Here is a 27,644-nt window from a genome sequence, read left to right as displayed (position 1 = left end):
TGTGAAGTCAACCCCATCTAGGGTTGCAGAGGCATTTGATGGGCAATGGGAGATGATAGGTGGGTAGTGAAGGGGGTCTGGTCTCAGCCAATGTAGTTTCCCTAAGGGGTGTTGTAATGATGTTGGCATCATTTGGTTCTTGGTTCTGTCACTAAGCACATTGATCACAACTCAGGAAACTAGTGGGGTCTCTGCAGGGAGTGTCTCTGACTCTCAGCTCTGCCAGGGATGGCAAAAGATGCTCTGAGATACCAACCTGGGGGGATTGGGGGGATTGGTTTGGCTGAAAGTGACAGAGGTGGGAACAATTTCTCATGGTCCTCGGTGGATCAAATCAATGTCGCAGTCCCTACACTCTGAGCTCATGGAGTTAAAATTAAGGTCGTCATCTCACTGATGCATCTATCTGTACCCAAGGGCACTTTCTGGACAGTGATCCTGAGCCCAGATGCCAAATGGGCTCCAGGCCCTGATGGGGATTTTCTCAGGTGGCTGTGGCAAGGTCCACCCATGGGGCTGCACCAGTTGGACTTTAATCCACTCCAGTTTCCAGGCCACTTGCTCAAGGCCACTATGTGCAGCCTGGTTCACTCATCTTCACAACGTCCTGTGGTTTGAGATCACTCCAAGTTTTGGGGCTTTGATCAACTCTTGATGGTTCCTTTTTTTCCTGGATGCCCCATCTCTGCCACTGACACTGCCCCCATGTATGTCTGTCTGGTCCTATTCACTATTGCCTAGGGAATCTCCCCCTGCCAGTAGGAGAGATACCCTGAAACTACTCTGGAGCTCTTTGCATGTCTAATTCCCATTCCAGAGAAATGGATTGCTGCTGCCTGTCCCCACACAGAACTGTGACAGTGGACCCAAGACTCAGACAGTGCAGATCACATATGCACAGACACACACACTCACACACACTCTCACACTCATACCCCTTCATCCTCTCACTCACATACCTCATACATACACACCCATCAAAGACACACACGCACATACACACAGTCCTGTACCATGAAATCTCTCACATCCTCACATTCTTGCTCACACACACTATCAGGCCCACACTCATTCACTGTTAGACTCATACTCACACTCTCATATACCAGATTCCTTCCCTTACTCACATAGTTGCTAACTTTCACACTTCGACATAACCAACTCTCACAGACACTCACAATCATACATTTACAGATTGAGACTCTCACACTCATACCAACATACTCATATTCTTACATAAAAACTCACACTCGTACACACATAAACCACAGATTCTCTCAGTCACATAGTCACACTGACACACCCACACTCTCTCAGACACACTCACATCCGTACACTCACATGTTGTATCACACACAGAGACATTCGTTTTCATAGTTTGACATATTCACAACCTCACACACATACAATCATACTCAAATACCACAGATTGTCTCATACACTCACACATTTGCTCACACTGACAGACCCACACTTGTACATATAGAATCATACACTCATTATACCACAGATTCCCTCAGACACTCTAGGTTAGGATAGACTCAGAATTATATGGTGGGGAGCAGTCATATAATAGGCCTAATAGGCCTATAAGCATAGGCATATAGGAGGGTGCCTATGTTTGTTCCATAATGCCTGGTGATATCAGTCCCCAAAATTAGCATACAGGAAGTTTGGTAAGGTTGGTGTCCCTGAAGGAAATCATAGAGGTGCAATGACAATGATGATTTCTCCATATATTATTTTTTTTAAGATATAAATTTACAGGAGCTCTTTCAAAATGCTGGCAGGCCACTCCATCATGATAGAATTTCAGGAAATGTGTCCTAAGGTCCTATTTATTTTGGGGGGTGTCACACATCCTGATGAATCATTCAAAAATCAAGAAGTTCAAACAGGGAGTTTTGGACTTTGGTTTGGGGTTCAGGGAAGGTTTACCTGAATAAAGAGGAGCTGGAATTTTCTATGGAAGAATCTGTGACCCAAATGAATCCAGGATTTAGCAGAGACCTCAAGGTCACTTCAGGTAGAGCTCAGGTCTCTGGACATGGCCAAGTTGGGAGCATAGGAGGTGCCATAGTCCAGAAGAAGCCACTGACTTGTACTGCCTGGCTGTTTGTCCCTGTCTGTCTGGGCTGAGATTGGGTCTCTGAGAAGGGTAATCCTGACATTTTTATACTCATATAAGAAAATCCTAGGTTACCCTCCATGACCTTCAAGATCAGGGGTAGAAATGTGAAGATGACAGGATATGAGTGGAGACCCTAGAACTCTGGAATCACTTGAAGCTCACTCTAAAGCTTGACACGTGTGTGTGTGTGTGTGTGTGTGTGTGTGTGTGTGTGTGTGTGTGTGTGTGTGTGTAGGGGACAAGTTTTTCTGAAAGAATGGCTCTTGAGACATAGACTGTTGGCTTGTGTTGGCACTGCTGTTATTACATAGGCAGTGGTCTGATGGTATAACTGGGTTACCACAGCTGGGTTCCCATATGTGAGGACTCTTGTACAGTGAACAACCATCTCATACAGCTTGTACAACCACCAGGACCCTTGGGTTTAGACTTCCTGGGGCTGGGAGGCAAAACCCTGATCTCAGCAGTCAGACATTCTGAGGTCCCTTGAGCACAAGTCCAGATCCTTGAGGAGACTCTGAGTTTCCCATATGGGGTCTCAACCCAGAACACAGGGAGATGCAGCTCTGAACAAAACTCAGACATCCACTTGTCCACCCTGTGCCTTCAAAATGAGCCCTTTCTACCAGCAATGATTTGAGGGGAGATTTGGATGACAAAAGTTTTGGCATGAGCCTGAGATAAACATGTGTCTGGCAGAGGCAGCCAGGGTGAAGGTCTAGTGTGCTATTTGTTGACACAATAGTTCCTCCCAGAAGAGGCAGCAGGGACTCCACTATCCCGAGCCTGGAAGCTGCTTTGCCTTCCAGACTGAGTGTAGAGGCATGTCTCCCCTGCTGGCCCTGCTCCTGGCTGTGCTCTGCCCCCATGTCTTTGGCTTCCCTGGGGGCACCACAGAGCCAGAGATGGTGTCCCCAGAGGAGCCGAACAACAGGACTACGGACAACAGCCTCAGTCTAGCTCGCAGCAATACCGACTTCGCCTTCAGCCTCTACAAGCTCTTGGCCACCCAGAATCCTGGGGACAATGTGATCTTCTCTCCACTCAGCGTCTCTGTGGCATTGGCATTGCTGGCCCTCGGGGCCCGTGGCAACACCCAGATCGAGACTCTCCAGGGCCTCAAGTTCAACCTTACCCAGCTTTCTGAGGCTGAAATCCATCAGGGCTTCCATCTTCTGCTGAGCCACTTGAGCAAGCCAGGAACCCACCTGCAGCTCAACATGAGCACTGCCGTGTTCGTGGACCAGCAGCTTCATCTGCTGGAGAGCTTCCAGCAAGAGGCCCAGACCCTGTACACAGCCGATGCCTTCCCCACCAACTTCCAGGATCCCCCCGCTGCTGAGAAGCTCATCAATGATTATGTGGAGCAGAAAACTCAAGGGAAAATCCAGGAACTTGTCAAGGACTTAGACCCACAGACTGTGATGGTGTTGGTGAACTGCCTCTTCTTTAAAGGTGGGGTCCTGGGCCTGGGAAGGAAATGGGCTTCTATCGGAGCACCCAGGCCTAGGTCTGCTCCAAAAGCCTGTTGGGATTCTGGAGCCTATACAGAGGCTTGGTCACCCTTGCAGACCAGGAAGAGCAGGAGCTCAGGGTTGGCTCAGGACTTGGGAGTAGGTTTGGCAGCACCCAGAAGTTAGAGAACCCAGGATGCAGAGCAGGTCCAAGAGAGGACAGCAGGAGCATGAGATGCAGAAGAGGGTCCAAAAGAGGGCAGAGAGGAAAAGGGCTGCGGGGCATGGACTGGGCAAGTGAGGTGCAGGATGGAGAGAACAGGCCTGGGATTGGCTCCCTGCAGGGCTCAGCCAGCTCCCAGGTCTACATCTCTGGTTTCTCTGCTACTTTGAGCCCAGATGGACCAGCTATGAGCCCCTGAACCTGCTCTAACATGGCTCAGTAGGTTAGGATCCTGAAGCCTACATGGGGACTCAGCTACCCCTTTTTAGACCATGAGCCCAAGGTGGTGGGCTCAGAAGTTGGAGTGTCTGAACTCTGGCATGGGGGACTTGGCAGCACTCAGAACTTACAGGGTCCAGGATGCAGAATAGGTCCGATAGAGGACAGCATGATGGATGTACAAGGAGGGGACAGAAGAGGGCAGAAGAACACAGGAGCTGTGGGGCATGGCTGGGTAGGTAAGGAGATCGGGCCTGGGGGGTGGCACGTGAAGGGCTCCGTCAGCTCCCAGGTCTGAGTCACTGGCAGCTTTCCCAGTTTGACCAGCTTTGGGTCCTGGGAGCTGAGCCTAGAGATGGTCCTTATTCCGAGCAACTGTGCATGGGGATGGGTAGAGCAGGCACTGTGTTCTTTGCAAGCCTGAGTGATGATTCCCATGCTCAGGGACTCTTTAGATCAGGAGCTTGTTTCCTCTGATTGCCATGAGCAGCCCCTGCAGGTCCACTTTCAGGCCTGCCCAATGTGATCTCAGGAACAAGGAACCAGGGCAGAGCCGCGGGACAAGCCATCCTGAGGTCCTGGGCAGGTTCCCGACCCTTCTCTGCCTCTAGCTAAGTGGAAGACGCCCTTCGACCCCCGCGACACCTTCCCAATGAGTTTCCACGTGAACGAGAGCAGGGTGGAGAACGTGCCCATGATGAGCCTGGACGACACGCAGATGCTGTACTTTCGTGATGAGGCTCTGGGCATCACCGTGGTGCAGCTGCCCTACAGCGACAGCCGTGCCTGTGCCCTTTTTGTCCTCCCGGACCAGGGCCGCATGGCCGAGCTGGAGGCGACGATGAACCCTAGCACCTTCCAGCACTGGAGAGACTCGATGAGCACCAGGTAATGCCCCACAGTCTCAGCGAAACTCTCCTCCTTGGTCCTCTCCTCCCCATTGCCTTAGGCCACAGGACCCCCAAATCTCAGAGACAGCAAAGGGATACCTGGTGTAGAGGCTCCAATGGTGTTGAGGCTCCCTGGCACGGGTGCCTGCCTAGTTCTTGAGGTACCAAGACTGACAAAGTCTACCTCTGAGTGTAGAATGATCAGGAGAAGAGGTGAGTAGCCCGGAACCAGCCCAGCACTCACATGTTTCCCCAACACCACCACTCCCAGCAGTCCCCCGTCTCAGTGTCATGAGGCCAGGGGACAAAGAACAGGACAGTGGGGCTGGGAGGAGACATGCTTGGGGACAGCTGGGCCCTGGCTGTGACAGAATCATTCTGGTCAGAAAGTATAATGGGGTGGGGAGGGGCTTGCCATGCACATGGTACTTCAAATTCCATCCCCAAAGTCCCCTTCATGTCCCCCCAGCCCCTCCAGGAGAGATCCCTGAGTGCAGAGCGAGGTATAAGCCTTGAGCACTACTGGATGGAGTTCCAAACCAAAATTAAGCATCAGTCACTCAATAATTCATTCAATCCCTCATTCACTTTTTTACTCATAGTTATTCTCAGTCATTCATTGTAAAATAACCCCCAAGTGCCTTTATTCCAAGCCCAGGAGAATGAGTCTGAATCAGGGTGTGCATGAAATAATCCAAACCAGGCTGAGGTTGAAACACGTGTAGTCTGGTAGTCTTCTATCTAGTCTGGCGATCGCTGCCTGCCAGACCTACCGTTTTTATTGCATGCAGAGATCACTCTTGGGTGGGACAGTAAACCCACCCAGGTTTATAAGTAAGATGATCTTTGATTTGGGGGAACCAAGTTGTAAACAAACAGATACAAAGCAACCAGGGATGATCTTTGTTTGGGGTAAAATAAGTTGTATTTCATTCACTCACTCATTTATTCTTTAACTCACATTCTCATTCATGTAGTCTGCGAGTGGGTTGGTAACTGAGCATAAATTCAGACTCAAGGGGGCTCCTGCCCAGGAACCCTGACCCTCTGCCTGCTTTTCTCTGGGGGACAATAATTCTCCTCAACTGGGCAGTAATTGGGTGTGTTTGAGGGTGATTGAATGGGTAATTGGGTAGCACTGGAGGGAATTGGCACCCTGGATGGGGGATTTTTGTAACTTTAGAGGGGCAGTTGGAGGAGGTAGCTCAGTGTTGCAAGTCAGCCCCTGAAGAGGTTGACTGATGGAGGGAGGAGGGAAGATGAGGTCTTTCTCTTTCAGCTCAGAGCAGGCGTCTGCCACCCTGTGTAACCGACGGGTCTGAGGTTAAATGGTGGGTTAACAGCTCACAGACAGTCAGGCTTGTGGAAATATTAGCTGTATTCGGTGTACAAGACTGAAGTCCAAATACTTAACCTCAGTTCCAGCAAAGCCTCTCGCCTTCCACAGACCCTTGTTTTTATCCCCCAGAATCAGGTACCACCCAATGGTGGGATCAGATACCAACCAATGGTGGAAGCAGAATCAGGAACTTCCCTAGGGTGTGGGCAGAATGCCAGGTCACACCCTAGGGTAGGGCACAATCATCAATCAGGTTTGGGTGAGTAGCATAGTAATTCCCTAAAATATTTACATACACAACAATTCCCTCGTTTGTTTTTAGTAAACAAACAATATTGTCTACAATTATTAAAGGAAAAAGTAGTCGATAATAAAAGTGCGGCTGTTTGTATAAGCACATCACAGGAAAATGTAAAGAAAAACTTCTATCCTAAACACAGGGTGTCTAAAACCAGAAACATGTATCAAGGAATCAACTACAAGCTCCTGAGAAGATAAATCTAAGACATACATAGATCCTTCGAAGAGACGCCAGAAAGGTTGTGTAGCAGGCAAGAAGAAGCTTAGGTGGGGGTGGCATGGAAAATTTATTGGGAAAAGCATCTTGGTGGAAGACCCTGCAGGGAGCAATTGGGGGGTTGGCAACAGATAAAGGCAGAAGGAGCAGGAGGTCAGTGGGGGCATGTAAGAAGATCTAGAAAATCCTTGGTGCTCAGGGTTTGCAGGGCCACACAGACCCACAGAATCAATGTCTCTTCCTCCTCTGAGTGAGCTTCAAGAATCAGATTCAGGACCCAAGGTACCACATTCAGCAGGATCAGGGAGTCAGGGAACCCAGATTAACCAACTGAGTGGTGGGGAGCACTTGTACCACTCACACTTTTTGGGGGGGTTGGCAGTGCTCAGGGGTCAATCCTGGCTCCACACTCAGAAATCGTTCCTGGCAGGCACAGGGGACCAGATGAGATGCTGGGATTCGAACCACTGCCCTTCTGCATGAAAGGCAAACACCTTACCTCCATGCTATCTCTCTGGCCCCTCACTCTCACACTTTTTTTCTGCTTTCAGAATGATAAACCTGTTCCTGCCCAAATTCTCCATCTCTGGGGACTACAATCTGAAGGAAGTCCTGCCTAAGCTGGGCATCAGTGAGGTCTTCTCCGTGCAGGCGGATCTCTCAGGCTTCACAGGGAACCGAAACCTGCATGTTTCTGAGGTGAGCCAGACCTGTGGACCTGTTGGCCTCTGAGGAGGTCATGATCCAAGCAGCCAATGCACAGAGGGGCAGCCTAATCAGTGGTTACTGTGTCCCCCTCGACAATACTGTATCCTGGATTCCACAGGAGATCTCTTCTGTTCTGTGATGGGGTTCCAGCCCAGCTGTGGAAAGTCCTACCTTCTCCTGCCATGGGGCCAATCCAGGCCCTCTAGCCTCTGTTTCTACATCAGGAAATGGGTTTGGTACTGAGCTTTCACACAGGCCCACACCAGAGAGAAGCTCAGGGGTAGTGAGTCCTTTTAAGCTGTGCTGAGATGCCCTTAGGTGGGATCACAGACCTGTCTGTACCCCCCAAAGAAATGCTGATTTGGATTGGGGTGGTTGGGCACATCATGCCTGGGCTCTGGACAGTGTGTATAGCAGAGATATGAAGGCACAGCCTGGCCTGTAACAGACCCCTGGGAAGCATGAGGTGGGACTGCACACTGTTCTGTCCCAGGGCCTAGTCCAGCAGCTGCTCCAACCACAGAGGTTGTGTCTAGGCACTAAGGAGGAGCACAGTGCTGCCTCTCACAAACCCATGGTGGGGCCTGTGAACACATCCCTGCATTTAGCAGACATGGTAGAGGCCCCCACTGCCATCTGTCCTGACCTTCATTTCATTGGCATATTTGTCCCCAGTCCTGTGCTTTCTGACTCTGGGATCTAGTATGACACTGAGAGGGAACTTGCAGAGCAAGTGACCAGCAGGGGCTCAGGAAACTGGCCACCTCCTCTCATCCTGCCCTACTGACATCGGATATGTGTCCCTACAGGTGGTCCACAAAGCTGTGCTGGATGTGGCTGAGAATGGCACAGAAGCAGCGGCCGCCACAGGCATCAAAGCTTCTTTCCTTTCTGGAAGCTTCTCCACGATGGTGATATTCAACAGGCCCTTCCTGGTGGCCCTCTTCTCTGAGGATACACAGGGCTTCCTCTTTCTGGGCAAAGTGACCAACCCCGTACATTCCTGATCTCATAACAGGGTCAACCCTGAAGAATCAGCTTTGCCCCAGGAGCCCACTATGTGAGGTCCCTCTGTGTCCCTGCTCTATTGCCCTGCAGAAAAAAGTTATGAGACCAATAAAGATCTCCAACTGCACCTGGCTGGGCCTTAGCTCTAGATGTGCCCTAGGGCCCCCCACAGCTGCCAGCCTTAATGCTACCAGCCCATCAGCTCTGGGTCCTCCACCCTGAGAGGTTTCTTCTTCCAGGCTCTGAGCTGTTGGCACCATCTGGGTTGCTCTGGCTAACAGCTACTTCCAACCATCCTAAGATCTTGATTTCTAGTTGGGTCCACTTTGCCCAGGGGCCCAGATATTCCTACCTGGACATGGTGTGCAAACAAGTCACCCTCAATATGCAGCTGAGCTGTCACCCATGCAAGGACACTATCCTTGCGGTCTCAGTACCCCAATCAGGGACAATCATTCAGTAAGGCTCAGCTGGAGCCCACTGGCTTCCTAAGTTTCTCTTCCTTCCTAGACAGAGAAGACTCCTGATCCGGCACCAGAAGGGAGGGAGGGAGCACTGCAGGAGAGCCAGACAGAGCTGCCTTCAGCCTCATACCTGCAGTCTTGTCCACTTGGGAACAAGATCTAATGACTTTGGGATTAAGTGTGTAGACAGGGTGAATCCTGACAGGCTGAGATCTCCATGTGCAGTGACCCATTCTGTCTCTCCATCACATGTGACATCAATTTTGTTATTAACGCTGGCAACTAGAAAATAGAGAGGTTCAGACATTTCCCATCACAGAGCCACTGGATGGGAGAAAAAAAAATTGGAGTGTCCCGAGAGCAATTTCCTTGGAGTGGGCCAGCAGAGGGCACCAGAGCACACAGTTGAAGGTGCATTCGTCCGAGACCACAAGCACCCTGATGTTGGTGGGAAACTTCTGGTATGACCAGATGTCAATAGACTGGGCCTCCTGACCCTCCTCCAGCTCTATGAACTTGCTGGAGTAGCTCAGGGACTCAGAATCTGTCCTTCCTGTGGCTCTGTGATTACCAAGGAAAAAGGCTGGAAGGGTAGCTGCATAAGGGCTGTGGAGCCCTCTAGAGTGCCCTAGGTTTCTAGGTGAGTCCCTGCTCCAATCTATGTATGTCCTTGTTGGCATTCTTCCATGAGCGTTTTGTATAATTTGTTCCACCAGTGTGGGGAACTCTTCGTGGGGGATCCCTGCAGAGGGGTCACAGTCCATGCTCCTCCTCTCCCCACTCAAATTTTCCTGGGAACCACACGCTGGTTCTCTGTTCATCAGGCACAATGTTCCTGCCCCACTCTGCTATGCTCCCCACTCACATAGTAGTTTCCTGTCCCTTCTCAGCAATTAGAAAATTCAGGGCTCTGTACGAATACATGAGAAAAGCAGGTAAGTTACCTGCAGACTGTAGCCATCTTCCTTACCCAGCCCAGCTTTAGAGATAGAAATGGTCCCAGGCAGGCTGTTCACTAAACTGTTGTTTCAGGTTTGCACTAATCACAGTGTCACACATCCTGAAGATGCTGAAGGAATCACTTCATAACTTCATAGATCTCTGATGGACAGTAGAGAGGCTGAAAATAAAGAAGCAATTTTATATTAATAAAATAAGTAGATAAGAAGGGGAAGTGTAAGTCAGCATACTCTGGAAGTTAAGAGAATTGACACTGAGTGTGTAAATCAGGCAAGAATTTCCCAAGGATGTGCTGTCAGAGAAAGCATGGAAAGTATCTGCTTAACTAGAGAAGGCGTATTTCTGGCAGCTAGTTGTTGGGAACATTGGAAAGAAGTTGAAAGTTGTAAAGAAGAAAGTAGGGGTGTTCAAGGGGAATGGGGCCATGGCTGAGTTCCCACTGCTATGAATCTGGAACTGGTAAAGAATCTAGAATGTTTTTAGATCCATCCACAGCCCCAAGAATCTTGTAGAGTGTTGTTGAAATTGATTCTGGTGTTTCATCTTTCAGGAGAGAGTGGATGAGGATACCTGCAGGTAATTCTCTCATACCCGCCCATGCACCCATACATCCACTTAGTCACCATCTACTGCTAACCATCCATCCATCCATCCATCCATCCATCCATCCATCCACCACCCATTTATCCATCAATTTCCCATCCACCATCCATAAATCACTCATAAATCCATCCACTATTTATTCATTTACCATCCAGCCTCCATCACCATCCACCCAACCATCTAATCATCCATTAAGAGTCTATTTACTCTCCATACACCATTTGTCCATCATCCACCCATCTACTATACTATCCTCCATTCACCCATCTATTATCCTTCCATCCACCATCCATTTACCATCAATCTCCATTCAACCATCCAGTCATCTGTCATGAATCCACTTACCCAGACTCACTACCTATCTATCATCTGTCCATCTACTACCCATTCGTTCACCATCTATTACCTATCATGGGTAAATGTCTATCAAAACATCCATTCATCCAGCAAGTATGAATCCATCCAACTTCCCATCAATTATATATTTTCCATCCATGTATCAATTCACCATTTACCTATATAATATCCACTACGTAAACACCATCTATATAACATCAGTGCATCATCAACACATATGCTACTCATCCAATATTTATCCATATGTTCATCCAATATTAACCTAAAACCCATCCGACTTCTCATCTATTATCTACTTATTATACCTTGTGGGGTCTTCAGAAAAAGAGGGGTGGTTAAGCTTCCAATTATATAGGTCAGAAGAGGAGAAGAGCCAATATTGGAGGGTAGGCTTCTCCCCCACCCCCATCATCCACCATAGGCCCTACTGGTCACAGTGGCATGATTGGCAAAGCTCCGAATGTCGGATCTCTTTGTTTGCTGTGGGTCCCCGCAGCTGGCCTTGTTAGGCTCTCGTCTGGCATGGACTCAGGGGGTGATGGAGGCAGGGGGGTTACTCCTGCCCCCTCTCCCTGCAGCTTGGGGGAAGGCAAGGAGGAAGCGGAGGATTTTGAAGGGGAACGGGGTTCTGCTCGATACACGATGTCCTTCACTCTGTGAACTAGGGAAATATGGAAAGACCCTTCCTGTGGCCATTCAACCTGAAAGGTAGGCCACTCAGCAGCATAGGTATGCCACTTGCCCTTTTTGATGACCAGGGAATGATTTAGTGTGCGAGTCCTTACTTCTGACCAGTGGTCCAGAGTAAGATACAAAGGAGTGCTTTGCTGCTGACCCATAATGGGAGAAATAGAAAATCAAAGGAATAGATGAGGGAAAGATGGGAGGGAACAAAGGAAGTGAAGAAAAAAGAATTCAAGGAAATAAAGCCAACACACACCTACACACTTACACAAAAGGAAAAACAAAAATCTCAAAACAAAAATCTCCAATTAAAAGAAATAGGGTTCACCACTACAGCCCAGGAACATCTTCCCACTTCAGCAAAATCAAACTCCTGAGGAGCCTTCAGGGTCGTGACCTATAGGTTTTGAACCCGTCAGTTTACTACCACCCGGAATCCACGTCGAGTGGGGACTTTCAAGTCCTCAGTCACACTACCATTCTCCTATTTCTATTTCCAAAACACATCAAATCACCACCAACAACACAAGATAAACTGCTATTTTCAACACACATCAAATCATGACCAACAACACAAGACACACTGCTTAGAACCCACCGAGTCGTTGGTTCATCACTCCACTTTGGGCAGATCAAGGACTCCTGGCTGGCTCACCAAATGAAAGGCTCTGTAGTCCAGATGCTGCTTTGATGCAGAGAAATGAAGAGACAGTCACTCAGGCAATAGCTCAAGTGAGTTTTTTATTCTGGCCAGTACCCGTCCAGAACCGAACAGAGGCAAAGGACCACATGGATTTCTTTGTTCATCCTTATATACCATAAGAAGGGGAGGGGGGGGGCAGCGAAGTGGTGCTAGAGGTAAGGTGTATGCCTTACAAGCGCTAGCCAAGGAAGGACCGCGGTTCAATCCCCCGGCATCCCATATGGTCCCCCCAAGCCAGGGGCAATTTCTGAGAGCTTAGCCAGGAGTAACCCCTGAGCATCAAATGGGTGTGGCCCGAAAAAAAAAACAAAACAAAAAGAAAGAAGGGGAGAGGGGGTAGGGATGATTTCCTTATAAGGGCATAACATATGCTAAGACATTCTGAGGTAGTACAAGTTATCACATGAGCTTAGGGTTGATATAAACTTCCTTTTTATAACAAAAAAGGGTTAGATACAAAAAGCAGGTATAAATATAGAAAATCACAGAATTCTGGTTACAAAACCTGACCTTTAAGTTTCATGAGGTACAGCAGTGGGGGCTGGTGTAACTAGTTGTTGACTTTCCTTTTCACATAGAGCCAGGAGTAACCCCTGAGCCTGCCAGTGTGACCCAAAAACGAAAGAAAGAAAGAAAGAAAGAAAGAAAGAAAGAAAGAAAGAAAGAAAGAAAGAAAGAAAGAAAGAAAGAAAGAAAGAAAGAAAGAAAGAAAGAAAAAGAAAGAAAGAAAGAAAAGAGAAAGAAAGAAGAAAGAAAAGAAAGAAAGATAAAGAAAGAAAGAAAGAAAGAAAGAAGAAATAAAAAAAGGAAGGAAGAAAGAAAGAAAGAAAGAAAGAAAGAAATAGAGAAAAAGAAAGAAGAGAAAGAAAGAGAAGAAACAAAGATAGAAAGAAAGAAAGAAAGAAAGAAAGAAAGAAAGAAAGAAGAAAGAAAGAAAGAAAGAAAGAAAGAAAGAAAGAAAGAAAGAAAGAAAGAAAGAAAGAAAGAAAGAAAGAAAGAAAGAAAGAAAGAAAGAAAGAAAGAAAGAAAGAAAAATAGGAGAGCAAGCAGTAGTCAGGAGTAGACTGTTCATTAGTCCACCCCTCCACAAACTCTTCCTCAAAACTGCTACTCAAAACTGCCACTTAAAAACTCCCATCCCAAGCTTCACTCAGAGTGGAGTTTTATACCACCAGCAAAACTGCCAGCCAATGACAGTTGATTAAGTTCTTTCTTAAAAGGGTGGACCCCTATTATGGCTGCTGCTGGGATGCTACAGGGGTAATGACAAGAAATAATATTAATCCTCCAAGTCTATGAGCAGGGTATATAGCTCTATTTATTCATTTCCTCTTTTATTTATTTAAGCAGTGTTTTGTAGATATCTTTATATAGATCTTTCACATCTTTAGTTAACTAGACTCTGATCTACTGATCTACTGATATAATCAGATATATTCTGATATACCTGATTATAATTCTGAATGGCATTATTTTTTAAGTATCTTTTTCTTCCCTTTTATTATTTATGTATAGAAAAACCATGTTTTTTGTGTATTAACTTTGTAGCCTCCCACTTTACTAGACAAGTCTATTGTTTCTAAAGACTTTTTGTAGAGTCTTTAAGATAAGATTTAAGATTTTTTAGATACAGTATATGTCAGTTGTAAACAGCAAGGGCATCACTTCTTCCTTTCATATGTGAATACCTTTGATGTCTTTTCTTCCCTAATTGCTACGGCAAGTTCTTCCAAGAGAAGTGGTGAGAGGGGGTAACTTTGCCTTGTGCCAGATTTTAGAGGAAAGGCTTTAGTTTTTTTTTTTTTCATTGAGTATAATGTTTTCCATAGGCTTGTGATAAATGGCTTTGATGATATTGAGAAAAATCTCTTCAATTCTTATCTTTTTGAGGGTTGTTATCATGAATGGGTGTTTGGCCTTTCAAATGTTTTCTAAGCATCTATTGATATGATCATGTGAGGTTTGTTTTTTCTTTCATTGATATTCATTGATAATTATATTGATTGACTTGCTTATGTTAAATCATATTTACATACCTGGAATGAATATTTTATCATGGTGTATAACCTTCTTGATAAATTGTTGGATTCTATTTGCTAGTATTTTTTTTTGAAAATTTTTTTGTATCTGTGTTTAAAGATATGTGACTGCTCTTCACCAACAAATTACTTTGTCAGCCAATCCCTATCAGATATTTCCCCCATCCATGGGTCTTTTGAAGAAATGAAATAGAGGGAATTGTTGTCATTCTGTAAAATTACTTTTGTCTTTTCCTTTTACCTTTTCTGAATTAATTAGCATAATTAGGTTAATTACATCAACCCTGACCCTCAGGTGATTTATGTTTAATTCTGGCTAATAAAAGTGGCAGGGAAAGCAGCAGAGAGCTAGAAGCTTGGCAGGCACTTAGATCCAAGAGACTGCTCAAAAACCTCTGGCGGAAATGCACTTTTCTCCGTGACTCTATCTGATTTTTTGTGCACCCCTTATTGCTGCTGATTCATCCATTCCATGGTTGGCATAAACATAAACACAACAACTACTACAAACTTTTTTTTTTTTTGGGCCACACCCGTTTGACGCTCAGGGGTTACTCCTGGCTATGTGCTCAGAAATCGCCCCTGGCTTGGGGGGACCATATGGGACGCCGGGGGATCGAACCGCGGTCCGTTCCTTGGTAGCGCTTACAAGGCAGACACCTTATCTCCAGCGCCACCTTCCCGGCCCATACTACTACAAACTTTTAAGAGGCTGAAAACAATCTTCAGGCAGCAGCCATCAACTCCCAGGAAATCAGCCAACCAGTGAGTTCTAGAATTTTTCCCACACAGTTCTCACTCTTCTTAATATTGAGTGTATGCTTGTGAGACTGTGCCTGGAGCAAATCTTTGTGATGGAGTGTGTATTTCACACACACACACACACACACACACACACACACACACACACACACACACACACACACACACAGTTCGACAAAGTAATTGAACCCAGGTACAATGTCTCCTTCCCTGGCTGAGACCTCACTCATATTTGTTTTCTTATCTAACAATAAAGTCTCTTTCTTGTAGTTGTGTACATTTGCAGATGTCCTTGGCTTTCTCAAAATAGGAGAAGAATGTTGCCATGACAGCTCAGTCCAAGAGGCCTCCCAGCTCCTGTCCAACTCACAGCTCTCCAGGATGCCCTGGGTAGGCGCTAACTATGGGAAGAACTGGTCCCTGAAGCTCGTCTATGAAAATTGGCAAAAGGTGGAAGGAAATATGAAATAGCTTAGTCAGAAGTATAGGGAGTGTGGTGCTGAGTGGGAGCTTTGGGAGGGACAGGTACAGAACATTCTCTCATGTTTGTACTATAGAGAGATGTCATATCCAGGGAAGGACAAATACACAAATTACACAAACACAGAAAGAACCAGATCTGGTCTTTAGGTGGGAGGATTTTAGAGGGATGAGGCTGTGTATAAGGATGAGAGAACACCAGGACATTGTGGGGGATGTGTACACTCTGGGTAGGCCATGTTAGGGGCTTTCTTAAACTAAAAAACACTGTTTTTGATAATATTGGAGACCATGAAGCCAATAACACAATTTTTTAAATACAAATTGTTAAATAAATTGAAGTTTCTGGAGGGAGTCTGAGAGGGACAAAGAAACTTGTTCTCAATAAAGGGGACACTGGGGACCATGTTGAAACACTGAAAAATAGACTTGCATGTCCAGGCACTCCAGAATCACCATGGGGTACAGAGGTTCACAGGCTGCTTGTGAGAGCAGCTGAAGAGGCCACAGATGACCTGCTCCACATGTGAGATGGATAATTTGAGGGTCTTCACACCAGATCTCTGTAGCACCAGAGCTGCTTCCCACAAGCCCTCAGGAAGACCAGCAGGATCCTGAGCTTGAGGGCATCTTTAACACTTAGCACAGGCCCCTCTAGTTCATGAGCTACTGTCTAGCCCAAAGCCCTGATGGTTACAGCTGCCCTTGCTCTACAGAATGCCCCATCTTCATCCTGTAGCTACTGAGGTGAATGAAGGTGAAGGAAGAGGATGATAGACACCCCAGGGGCATGGACAGTGTGAGCTGTAAGGCTCACCTTGCTCCAGGACAAAGCCAGAGGTCAGTCATTCCAGGACAGTTGAAGGGTAGGCATGTGGGGGTGGGTCTGGGTCAGGCTCTCTGCCTCTGCACCCACTTTGGTCCTTCAACAATTATTGCCCAACCTGGGGCGGTCCATGGTTCTGGGCTTCTGAGCAGATAAACCTAGTGACCAGCCCTGGGTTACCTCTAAGAGCAGAAGACACTCAGCCTACTGCAAGAGGGACTTTCTGTGAGTACTTGGAAGACCATGCTAGAGGTGGGAAGATGTGCGACCTCATATCTAGATTTGGGGCACAACATCTGGCATGTGTGAGCATTGCTCACATAGGAGTATTTGGGGCAGGTGATCAGAATGTTTTCCTGAGATTTTAGAAATTCTAGGGCTGCAGCAACCCTCTCTTTGGCTTCCCCCAAAGTGAACAACTTCACCATCTTCACAACTCCAGAACAGCCTTGTCGAGACCAACAGTGGCTGATCAGATGGGATTGAGAGTGACCTACCATAAAGAAGTGCATGAAATGGGACTATGGGGTTTGAGTCTGGCAGGAAGCAGTATTGGGGTTCAGGGTATGATCAGGGGCACTGGACCCAGAGATGTGTCACATTCTCCTGCTAGCTGTTGCCCAAGTGACAGAGCAGTCAGGATGTCTGTCATACTCAAGATCAACTCTGTTTCTCATCTTCATTGCCTCAGCCTACTGAAGGTGGCTTCTGTCCTATAGCCATCAGTGGGATTTTGATGAATCCACTTTAGGGAGAGTGGGTTGCATGGGCAGCAAAATATAAAATATTAAATAATGAGACCACACAAAACAAATTGTATGGGGACCCACTTCTTTAATAGGCATGAGACAATTTTACTTTTCAAGATGGTATGCAAGATATTTCTGCAATAACAAAAGGCAGAGAATTTTAGGAGGAACAATACAATGGTACCAGGCCCTAGAATACATATCAAAAAACTAGCCAATACAGTATTCTGGGGTGCATTTGTGAGCTTATAAATGAGAAATAAGGAAGAGATACAATCCAGAGCCTGGAATCCATGTTTTGGCTGTTATATGTGCTGGGCCCTGTTTAATATCTGTGTCCCTTTATGGACTGCTGACCCCATATCTCAGTAGTCAGATAGCCCTGAGGAAGTCCCCAGTGCATTCTCTCTCTCTCTCTCTCTCTCTCTCTCTCTCTCTCTCTGCAGATAAAATTGTGCTTACAGAACATGCATCTCACCCCACTCCTAACTCTTCTTGGCTGCTCTTCTCGCCCTTTCTCATGGTGTGCAGCCCCCATGTGGCAAGAACCACCATGCCAACCACCACTCAGAGGGTCTTGTATCTCAAGAGAAATCTGCCCGCCTCAAGATCATCCCAAGTAACATGGACTTCGCTCTCAAGCTCTACCACCTGATCACAAGCCAGAAGCCCAGAAAAATGTATTTTTCTCCCCGCTGAGCATCTCAGCAGCCATTGCCATGCTCTCGCTGGGGGCTGGCTCATTTACCTGCACCCAGATGCTCCAGGCGCTGGCCTTCAACCTCACTGAGCTGTCTGAGGCTGACACCCACCAGGGCTTCCAGGACCTCCTGCGCACGCTGAACCTCCCCAGCAACAGCTCATGCACCAACATGGGCAGTGCCTTGTTCCTGAGTGATGGACTCCAGCCCCAGCAGAAATTCCTTGCAGACACCAAGGAGTTTTATGAGTCCAGAATCTTCCAGGTCAACTTCAGGAACACAGATGACACAACAAAGCTGATCAATGACCACGTCAGTAATGAAACTCAAGGCAAAATCACAAACTTGTTGTCTGGGCTCAGTGAAAATACATTGATGGTGTTGATTAATTATATCTACTTCCAAGGTAGGAGCATATATTTGTGCCTTATTTCTACCATTCAGATGCTGGCTCATGAGATTGACATATCTGACAGATAAATCAGAAAGGGCACCTGTAGAAAATATGATGTTAGTTTGTCAGAGGGACCGAGTGTTGTGCCAGGTTACCATTAATTATCATTAGATATATTTCCCGATTGGTTTCTGAATGTGTGGAAAGTGACATTGATGAGTTCAATCACCTGATTATCAGAAGGATCTTTGATATTTCTCTAAACTTTGGCATTTACCAACAGGTTAAATAGGGCAGATTGTTTGCTTGAAGTCAGAATGAAAGTTTAGTTTGAGAGTGGAGAATTATTTGTCTTATAAGGAAGAAATCCAAAGGGATTAGTAAATTTTATCTGTCCAACCAAATTTAAAAGGACCACCTTTTTTTTTCTGGGAAATAATTATTCATTAGTACACAAGGTTCTACATTCTTATATTTGGTTACTTTTATTCCAAACATGCCAGAACATGATGCTAGGAACAAGATGACATTTGAAATCCTTAAACACTTATTTTCTGTCCCTTGGGAAAAGATGTTTGCCAATTGCTGACTGATAAATGCATTTTCACCAGTTAGTTGCATTGCAATGATTCCACTAATACTTATTTGCAGACATTATTAAAACACATAAAAAATACAAGTTTGGGCTGGAGTGATTGCACACTGGATAGTACATTTACCTTGCATGCAACTGAACCAACTTTGATCCCTGGCATCTCATATGGTCCCTTGAGCCTGTCAGAAGTAACTTCTGAGTATAGAGCCAGAAGTAACCCCTGAGCATCTCTGGAAGTGGCTATCCCTCCAAAATTAAAAAAAAATAAAAATTAACTTATGAAAGTCAATTTAATTAAAAATTAAAAAATAAACAGCATTGTTTGGATCTTTGTTGCTAACTTACAGTGTTGCTTTAGACTCACCAATGCAAACAATAGAGTTGTGGTAGGAGAGGGAGGAACTGTGTTTTTTGGGGGAAGGAAATGGCCACATTCTGATGAGTGTGGAGTTGTGATTATGACCAAGAGAAACCATTATTGACAGTCTTATAAAGATGTAAACAAATAGATGAAATGCAAAGTTGGCAATGCAGGTTCCCTTGACCTCCCACCTCACAGAACCTGTTTCTATATTTCAGCCTAATTCTCTTTAGTCTTGAGCTCATACTCCCCTGAGAACACGACTGAAGCAGAGCTCAGACTTGGGACAGTTTTGTGCTGGTGACTAATCAGATCTTCTCACAGGACATCAGAATTATGAGTGTCCAGAAAAGCAATGAGTATGTGTGTTAGACCTTGCACACATGTGTAAGGAACTTGGCAAGTCAAGTTCTGGAAGAAGAGGTACTCAGATTCGTTTTGGCACATAACACAGGGATGGCTGAGGTTTTTAGGCAGTCTGTACCCAAGCCTGGCCAGTCATCATGGTGGTTAACTCCAGGGGGCTTTGTGGAGATGTGTAAAGAAACATCCCTTAGGATGAAGCTGGATGGTGGATGGATGGAGGCCTTTGTTCTTATGTCCTGGCCACATGGCTCCATCCCCCATTAACCGGCTGGTCTGGGTCCAGGAAAGTGACGGGTATTGAACTCACTCACAGGCAGGTTTCAGGAAGTATCAGTTTTATTCATGCCCTATCCACCACATGTGTGGTCAATCTTAACCATTTACGCATGCTATCCTTAGCTTGCCCTGCGTCTTAGCTTTTTCAGCATCTCTCCTCCTGTTACCTCTCCATGCTGGCCAAAGTCCAAAAAGAGCAAAAGACAAAAAGCCAAAGCCCCTAATCCTCTCTGGTCAAAGCCTTATCTAACCTTTCCAAGACTCCTCCCAGGAATGGGTGGGGTCTTGCAGGTAAGATCAAGTTACCTGGGAAGAATGGGGGGATGAGGCCACAGAGATGCTGATGGGCAATGTTGATGAGTGGAGACAGGATTGAATAAGGAACTTAGAGGAGAGCAAGGATGAGCATAAAGCAGGGAGGTCCTGCTTCTCTGTCTCTCAACACCTGCATCAAGGAACAGAGCCTCCCTTATAACCCCCTTTATCTTGGCACTAGCTTAGACACAAGTTTAGACACAATTGTAAATGCAGGAGAATCTTGTGAGTTGTGAGAAAGATGCTGAGATGAATAATTTAGCATATTTTCCATGTCTTGTCTTTAGTCTATTTTTTCACATACCATAGAACCTCATTTTAAAACACTTTATTACATGGTAAAAAATCTAAATTCATGGTAATTCTCAAAGTAGGGAGGGAGGTCCATGCCCTTTAGATCTAGCTTCCCTGGGTACCATCTGGCAGAACTGCAGTGCAGGAACAAAGCAGGAGATTAGCCTGAGTCACCAAAGTACTGAGACTTTGGTCTGATAAATCCTGTTGTTTAGAGCTCATTGGGGCTGTACAATAGTAGTCTTCCATCCCTATTCCATGGAAAGGAGAATGAAAATGTACCATGATCCTATCTCACACCCAAACCTGGTCAATTATAATATGCTCCTTCCTGGGACACTTGTTCTCTGGCAGCTGATTTCTGACAGAAAAAGACGTTCTCTCAAAAGAGAGCCCTCAGCTCTCACCCTCATGGTGCCCCAGTGGATGTATGGACATTTAACGCCTTTTGAGCCCACTGGCCCAAGAGAGTATGGTAGTAACCCTGGAGAAGGATGGATGAAAGAAATATCTAGATGATGAGACAGAGACACTCCATGTGGCAATTCCCACAGCACTGTCCTCCTCCTTCACCCCCAGATCTTTATTGGAGGTAGAGTTCAGTCTCAGGTATTAAAAAAAAAACAGAAGTTAGAGTGTAGTGCAGAGAGAGTCGACTTGGTACAAGAAATCTTTCTGATTAAAATCAGAAGATTTGTCCTAAAGAAACAATTATAATCACTTCTTTGTCTTGAAAGACTCCTTTTTCATCTGCCCATCTTATGCCAGTAGAAGGGAAATTTTTTAGATATAGAGATTGGGACAAAAAGAAAACCCATGCATACAGCCAGGAAACAGGCCTGTGCACATAAGGATCAAATCAATCATGAAAATGTCAAATGTAGGACATCTTGTTGGTTAGTCAGACTACAAAAGGTTACTCAACCTCATTTACAAGTTGGAAAGAGTGGCTTTTCCACAAACAGGTCCATGTCAAGAACTTTGAACTATAGTGATTGGGAGTGTTGTTGTCTGGGCCCAGGATATAGCTCAGCAGTAGAGTACCTGGTTCACCTTTGTGAGCCCATGGTTTCCATCACTTCTAATGCAGTGAGAGGAGGGGAGGAAAGGAGAGAAAGGATGAAGAGAGACCAGGGAAATGTTGGAGAAGCATCACCATCTTACAGTAGATATTTTCACTTCAGAATGTGAAGTAGGAGCTGGAGAAGATAGCAAGGCAAGATAATCTTGCCTGTAATGGGCTCTATCCAGTTTGACCCCCAATATCTATTTTCCTGAGCAACACTAGGAGACACCCCAAGTGCCAGTGGCCCCAAATTTTTCATATGGAGGAAAGAATTTAAATGTGCCCTGATAAGTGTTGGCTGATGGGAGCACAGAGACCCCACGCTTCTCTCCTCTCATTGTCAGCTCAGTGGGCAAAATCATTTGATGCCCAGAGAACCAAACTCGAAGACTTTCATGTGGATGAGATGACAACAGTTCAGGTGCCCATGATGGTGGAAGATAATGAGGAGAAATGGTACCTGCAGGATAATCATGTGCCCTGCTCTGTGTTGCGGCTGAATTACCAGGATGATGCCAAACTACTCCTCATCCTTCCAGACCCAGGCAAGATGGAGGAGGTGGAAGCCGCTTTGACTCCACAAGTGCTGGAAAAGTGAAAGCACTCTCTCCAGATGAAGTGAGCAGGGGCCTCCAACACTGATGGGAAATTAGGCTCTTGTGCTGTCAAGAACCTGGGAACCTTCAGCAGGCTTGTCATGTGCCGCCATCCTTTTTCCTGGAGTCCCTGAATCAGAACCTCCTCTTCTCAGCTCCAGCCACAAAATCTTGCCCCTATATTTCAAAAGAATCAAATTCTGTTAGTTTTCTGGTATCTACTAAAGAGAAAAGGGAGAGGAAAGGAGGGTGGGGATAAGAAAAGGAGAGGAAGAATAGGGGTGGGGGACAGAGAGTTGATGAAAGGAGAGAGGAAAGGAGAAAGGGGAGAGAAAACAAGGGGAGAAGAGGAGATGGTAGGGAGGGGAGAAAAGGGCCAATGCTGCCCTGGACCAGTGTAGGTAAAAAGTTCTCTCATCCCTGGAATAGAGAAAGAAAATCCAACTAGGAATGAGCTGTTGAGCTCTTCCCCAGCAAGGGGTGCCGAGGCCCAGCAGAGACAAAGGCAACACTTCCCTGGTCACTGCCAGTGCCAAGAGATGCCTCACAATAACATGAAACACAGAAAAATCTTTCTTTAATTATTTATTTAATCACCATTATTACAAAAACTGTTCATTGTTGGGTTTCATTTATAAAATGCACATCACCCTTCATTAGTGCACCCCTGCACTCCTCCTGCCAGTGATGTTTCCTGTTTCCCTTTCACCCCCCACTTCTGTCAGTCTCCTTCTCTCTCTCTCTCTCTCTCTCTCTCTCTCTCACTCACTCTCTTTCTCCTTTATTGTCACTGTAGTTTGCACTGTTAATGGAGGGGTGCCTGTAAAATCATGCACATCTCTTTCTCACCTTTCAGTGTGGAGTTCTTGTACAGGATGATCAGTTCCAACTATCATTGTCATAATAGTTCCTTCTCTACTCTATTTGCATTCACCACTCTTGGTGACAAGTTTCCTATCCTGGGCAGGATTTTCTGACCCTTATCTCTATTGTCGATAAATATTATTACCATACTATCTCTTGTTTTTCTTACATCCCACAAATGAGGGCGGTTATTCTATGTCCTTCCTTTTCCCTCTGACTCAATTCACTCAGCATAATAATATTCATATTCATTGATATATAGGAAAATTTCATGATTTCATTTTTCCTAATGGCTGCATCTGTTGTGTAGATGTACCAAAGTTTCTTTCTTTTTTTTTTTTTTTTTTTTTTTGGTTTTTGGGCCACACCCGGCGGTGCTCAGGGGTTACTCCTGGCTGTCTGCTCAGAAACAGCTCCTGGCAGGCACGGGGGATCATATGGGACACCTGGATTCAAACCAACCACCGTTGGTCCTGGATCAGCTGCTTGCAAGGCAAACACCAATGTGCTATCTCTCCAGGCCCCATACCAAAGTTTTTTTTAGCCATTCATCTGTTAGGGCATCTGGACTGTTTCCAAATTCTGGTTATTGTAAATCGTGCTGTGATGAACATAGAAGTGCAAGGGGCATTTTTGTATTGTGTTTTTGTGTTCGTGGGGTACATTCCTAGGAGTGGTATTGCTGGATCATATGAAAACTCAATTTATAGCTTTTGTTTGTTTGTTTGTTTTTGGATCACACTTGTCTGTGAATCTCAGGGGTTATTCCTGGCTCTGCACTCAGAAATCACTCCTGACAGGCTCCGGGGACCATATGGGATGCTGGGAATCAAACTGGGGTCTGTCCTGAGTTGGCTGCATGCTATTACTATGGCCCCAATTTCTAGTTTTTCGAGGAATGCCTACATTGTTTTACAAAAAGGCTGGATTAATTTGCATTCTCAGCAGCAAGTCCGTATCTCCTGGTATCATCGCCATCTCTAGTTGTTCTTACTTTTTGTGAAAAACAGAAATTCTTTTTTTTTCTTTAAAACTTTATTTATTTATCGATTGGCTTCTGGGCCACACCTGGTGGTGCTCAGGGGTCATTCCAGCTCAAAACAGAATTTCTTGAAGACATTGGTGAGCTCTCAAGGAAGGAGAACCTTAGACAGTAGACTGTGGACTCAGAGGGTGCCAGATCTAAGACCCATGGCAGAAGAACTAAGTAGAACCATCTAAATACAGTGAAGACAGGGTTAGCTGGGGCTTTTTCTGTGCTCACAGAGCTGATCTCAACACCATCTTCCTCAAACAATATTATAGGACCGTCGTGCTGTACTTGCTGTACTCCATCTCGGCCTCTTACTAATTAGACCAGATCCTGCCCCCCTTGGGGTTCACTGAACTGTTCTCCCAATGAGTCAATTTTTCTGGCATCAGCAAGCAACAGAACATGATGGTGACCCAGGTGAGTCCTCGGGGGTCTGGGGTTGGGAACCTGAAGGCTTTCGGGGGTGCTGGAAAGTGGGTGAGAGGGGCATCAGGATTTGATTCTTCGGGCCTCTGCGGTGGACAGGGATGCTGACCCCTCTCCAGTCCTGGAATCTCCCAACAGTGGGGACAGTGCCTCCTGTAGACTGTTAGTGCCTCAAGCAAGGACAGAACCTGGGATGATGGGACAACTGGTACAGTGTCAGTGTGGAGGGAAACAGAGTCAAACATGTGTTATTGTGGGAAAACACTATGTCAGTGACACAGTATCAATGCGAGAGGACACAATGTCAGTGTGAAGAAATAGTGTCAGTGTGAAGAGACAGTGTCAGAGTCGGTGTGGTTGACAAACTGTCAGTATGAGGAGAGTCAGTGTGTGGTGGCATAGTACCCATTGTGGACAGACATATACCCTCTTGTGCGGCAGACACCAGGCCCACCCGTCACAGTGCAGTTATGGTCAGTGATTGGCACCTGGCATAGGGCAACTGTGCCCCATGAAGCCCTGCTTGCATCACCATTCAGCCTCACCCCACTTTCAGCAGGAGGCTCATGTAGCCTTGAGGGTCAGTGGCCCGATCCTGCCCCATGACTCTCCCTGCCCCAACTCTTGTGCTTTTGGCTGACCCTTGTGCTTCCTCTCAGGGCTTCCACAAAGCCCATGCTGGAGGTGGATGAGAAGGGAACTAAGGCTGCTACAGCCACTGGTTTCAGCGTGGGCTTCAAGATGTTTGTCCTCGACATACCCATTCTGAGATTCGACTGCCTCTTCATCGTTATCATCTACCACAGTGACGACATCATATTTATGGGAAAGGTAGCCCATAATCTAGTAGCCTCCCATCTCTACTGGCTCATCTGGGATAAGAGTAGACTCCAGCCATAGATCAGGGCATCCTAAGGGTGCTGAGTCCAACTCTAAGGCTCCAGGTGTAGGGGCAGTGGTTGTCCTAAATGACAGTAGAAAACTCCAAGCATTTGTGCCCATCAAAGTGAGGGAGAGCATTCTGAGCACTTTTGTCATTCAATTAGATGCTCCCTTTGAAGAGCTTGACTTTGAACCTTGAATATGAATATACAATAAATGGATTTTTCTTCTTTGAGTTGTGTTTCTGCATTTTGAATCAAGTCCCAACACTAGGTTAAGGTCAGACCCATAAGGGGACATGGAGGCATGGGTGAACAACGGGGGCAGGTGGGCAGTGGAGGAGCATTGGAGAGGGTACAGACCAGTGCAGATCTATCTCCCCAGGGGTGTTGGAGAGATGTCAGCATCATCTGGTTGTAGGTTTTGTCACTCAGCACATTGGCCACCACCCAAAGAACTAGTGGTGTCTCTGCACAGAGGGTGCCCAACTCTCAGCTCTGCCAGGGATGAACACAGCCATCCCTAGTATGCAAACCTGGAGGTAAAAGTGGTGTACACCTCAGTGTGGGGGCTTTGGGGGTGCTAGTTCCATCCAAATGAGACTGAGTGAGCTGACCCTCCTAATGCTGACAGACTCTTCCTGTTGCCCATTGTGGTGCACTCTTGAGCTCTCCTACTCCTGAGTGATATGACCCACCTGTGCCTGCCTCCTCCTGGTCACAGGGGTGCCTGCAGTGAGGATAGGTGTGTCCAATGAAGGGCACTGCCCAGGCCTCACAGCTGTGCTGACAATGACTGATGTGGTGTCCTATGATGACTTACTTCAAGTGTAAGCACAGGTGCTACTCAAAGCTGAGCCTATCCAAGCAGCCTCACTCTCTGTCCATGGCTCTGAGCAGTGCTGAGCCATGATGGGGCCTGGTTTCTCAGAGCTGTGTGCACTAGTAATAACAGATGCCCAGAGTAACCCTCTCTCCAGGGGAATGTTCCTCTGGGAACCATTGGAGCAAGGAGGCATGTCTGGGACCCAGAAAGGCTGGGATTGGCTGAGAGAGCACCGGGGTGGTCTCAGAAGTTATCCTTTCAGTGGGATGTCCATTGGTGGCCAGCCCAGCAAAGAGAAAGTGTCTGTGAGGGACAGGTAGGCAGAGAGCCCAGCACACTGCCCACCCTCTGACTTGGGCTCTAGTTTTATCTCAATTATTTACTAAAAACAGTAAAAAGTTTTAATCACATTGCTAAACATAACTTTTTGTGTGTGTTTTTGGGGGAACCAGGGTGAATGTCTAGTGTGCTATTTTCTGGCACAATAGTTCTTCCCAGAAAAGGCAGAAGGTACCCTGCTATCCATAGCCTGCAAGCTGCTTTGACTTCTAGACTAAGTGTAGAGGGCATGTTTCTCCTGCTGGCCCTGTTCCTGGGGGCTGTGTTCTGTCCCCATATCCCTGGCCTCCTACGGGCACTGCAGAACCAGAAACCAGAGGGATTTGCACAGCAGGACTGTGGTGAACACCCTCAGTCTAGCTCACACTTCACCTTCAGCTTCTACAATCTCTTGGCTACTCAAATCCAGAGCCAACATGATCTTCCTGTTCACTATCTCCGGGACTTTGGCCTTGCTTGCCGTGGGTGGCAACACCCAGAACAAGATTCTCCAGAGCTCAAGTTTAACCTCACAAGGCCAAAATCCACCAGGGCTTCCAGCTGTTGCTGAGTCTCCTGAGATGGCCTGATAACCCCCTGGCTTAATATAAGAATAGCCATGTTCGTGGATCAGCAGCTGCACCTACAGAAGAGCTTCCTGCTAGAGACCCAGACCATAAATGCCTTGGAAGCCTTCACTGCCCATTTCTAGGACATCCTGCCTCCATTACCAAGGAACTCACCAATAATTATGTGGGGCATAAAACACATGGGAAAATCCAGAAACTGCTCAAGAACTTAGACTCAGAGACCATGATGGTGTTGGTAAACTACCTTTTCTTTAAAAGTAGGGCCACAGATATGGGAGGAAAACAAGCTTTCATTAGAAACTCCAGGGTGGCTCTGCTCTGGCTCAATCTGCTGAAATCCTGGAGGAGCCTGTACTGAGGGCTCAGCTTCAAAATTATTTCCCTTTCCGGAAGCTTCCATGAGATTGTGATATTCAACAGGCCCTTTCTAGTGGCTGTCATCTCTGAGAACTCACAGGACTTTCTCTTCCTGGGCAAAGTGGCCAAGCCCCTGCAGGCCTGAGGAATCAACTCTGTCACAGGAACCCACAATGCCAGTCCCCTCTGTGTCTCTGTCCTGGTGTCTGTGCCCTGCAGGAGGGCAGAAGTGAGAGCAATAGAAACCTTCAGCAGCACCTGGATGGCTC

General features: G+C 46.4%; 2 protein-coding genes across 2 annotated transcripts in view; both read left to right on the top strand.

Annotated features, from left to right (window-relative positions):
• Window positions 1-2,856: 2,856 nt before the first annotated feature.
• Window positions 2,857-8,532, top strand: LOC126003577 (serine protease inhibitor A3N-like). The gene is made up of 4 exons (XM_049769856.1): window positions 2,857-3,586; window positions 4,639-4,915; window positions 7,325-7,472; window positions 8,291-8,532. The coding sequence occupies exons 1-4, from the start codon at window positions 2,956-2,958 to the stop codon at window positions 8,486-8,488; spliced, it is 1,254 nt and encodes a 417-aa protein (XP_049625813.1). The 5' UTR covers window positions 2,857-2,955; the 3' UTR covers window positions 8,489-8,532.
• A 9,217-nt stretch (window positions 8,533-17,749) lies between these two features.
• LOC126003643 (serpin A12-like) overlaps window positions 17,750-27,644 on the top strand; it is a 56,226-nt gene continuing 46,331 nt past the window's right edge. Inside the window, exon 1 of the mRNA XM_049769929.1 lies at window positions 17,750-18,223. Within this exon, the coding sequence (XP_049625886.1) occupies window positions 17,836-18,223 (388 nt within the window). The 5' untranslated portion in view covers window positions 17,750-17,835. The remainder of the gene's footprint in view (window positions 18,224-27,644) is intronic.

Source organism: Suncus etruscus, chromosome 3 (assembly GCF_024139225.1).
Source record: "Suncus etruscus isolate mSunEtr1 chromosome 3, mSunEtr1.pri.cur, whole genome shotgun sequence".
NCBI classification, from domain to species: Eukaryota; Metazoa; Chordata; class Mammalia; order Eulipotyphla; family Soricidae; genus Suncus; species Suncus etruscus.
Note: the sequence above shows the minus strand (reverse complement) of the source record. Positions and strands in the feature narration are given on the sequence as shown.

Excerpts from the sequence above, each read along its gene's own strand:
- LOC126003577 (XM_049769856.1), top strand. The coding sequence starts at position 2,956 with ATGTCTCCCCTGCTGGCCCTGCTCCTGGCTGTGCTCTGCCCCCATGTC. Across the intron at positions 3,587-4,638 it reads GAACTGCCTCTTCTTTAAAG|CTAAGTGGAAGACGCCCTTC; the intron begins GTGGGGTCCTGG and ends CTCTGCCTCTAG. Across the intron at positions 7,473-8,290 it reads GAAACCTGCATGTTTCTGAG|GTGGTCCACAAAGCTGTGCT; the intron begins GTGAGCCAGACC and ends GTGTCCCTACAG.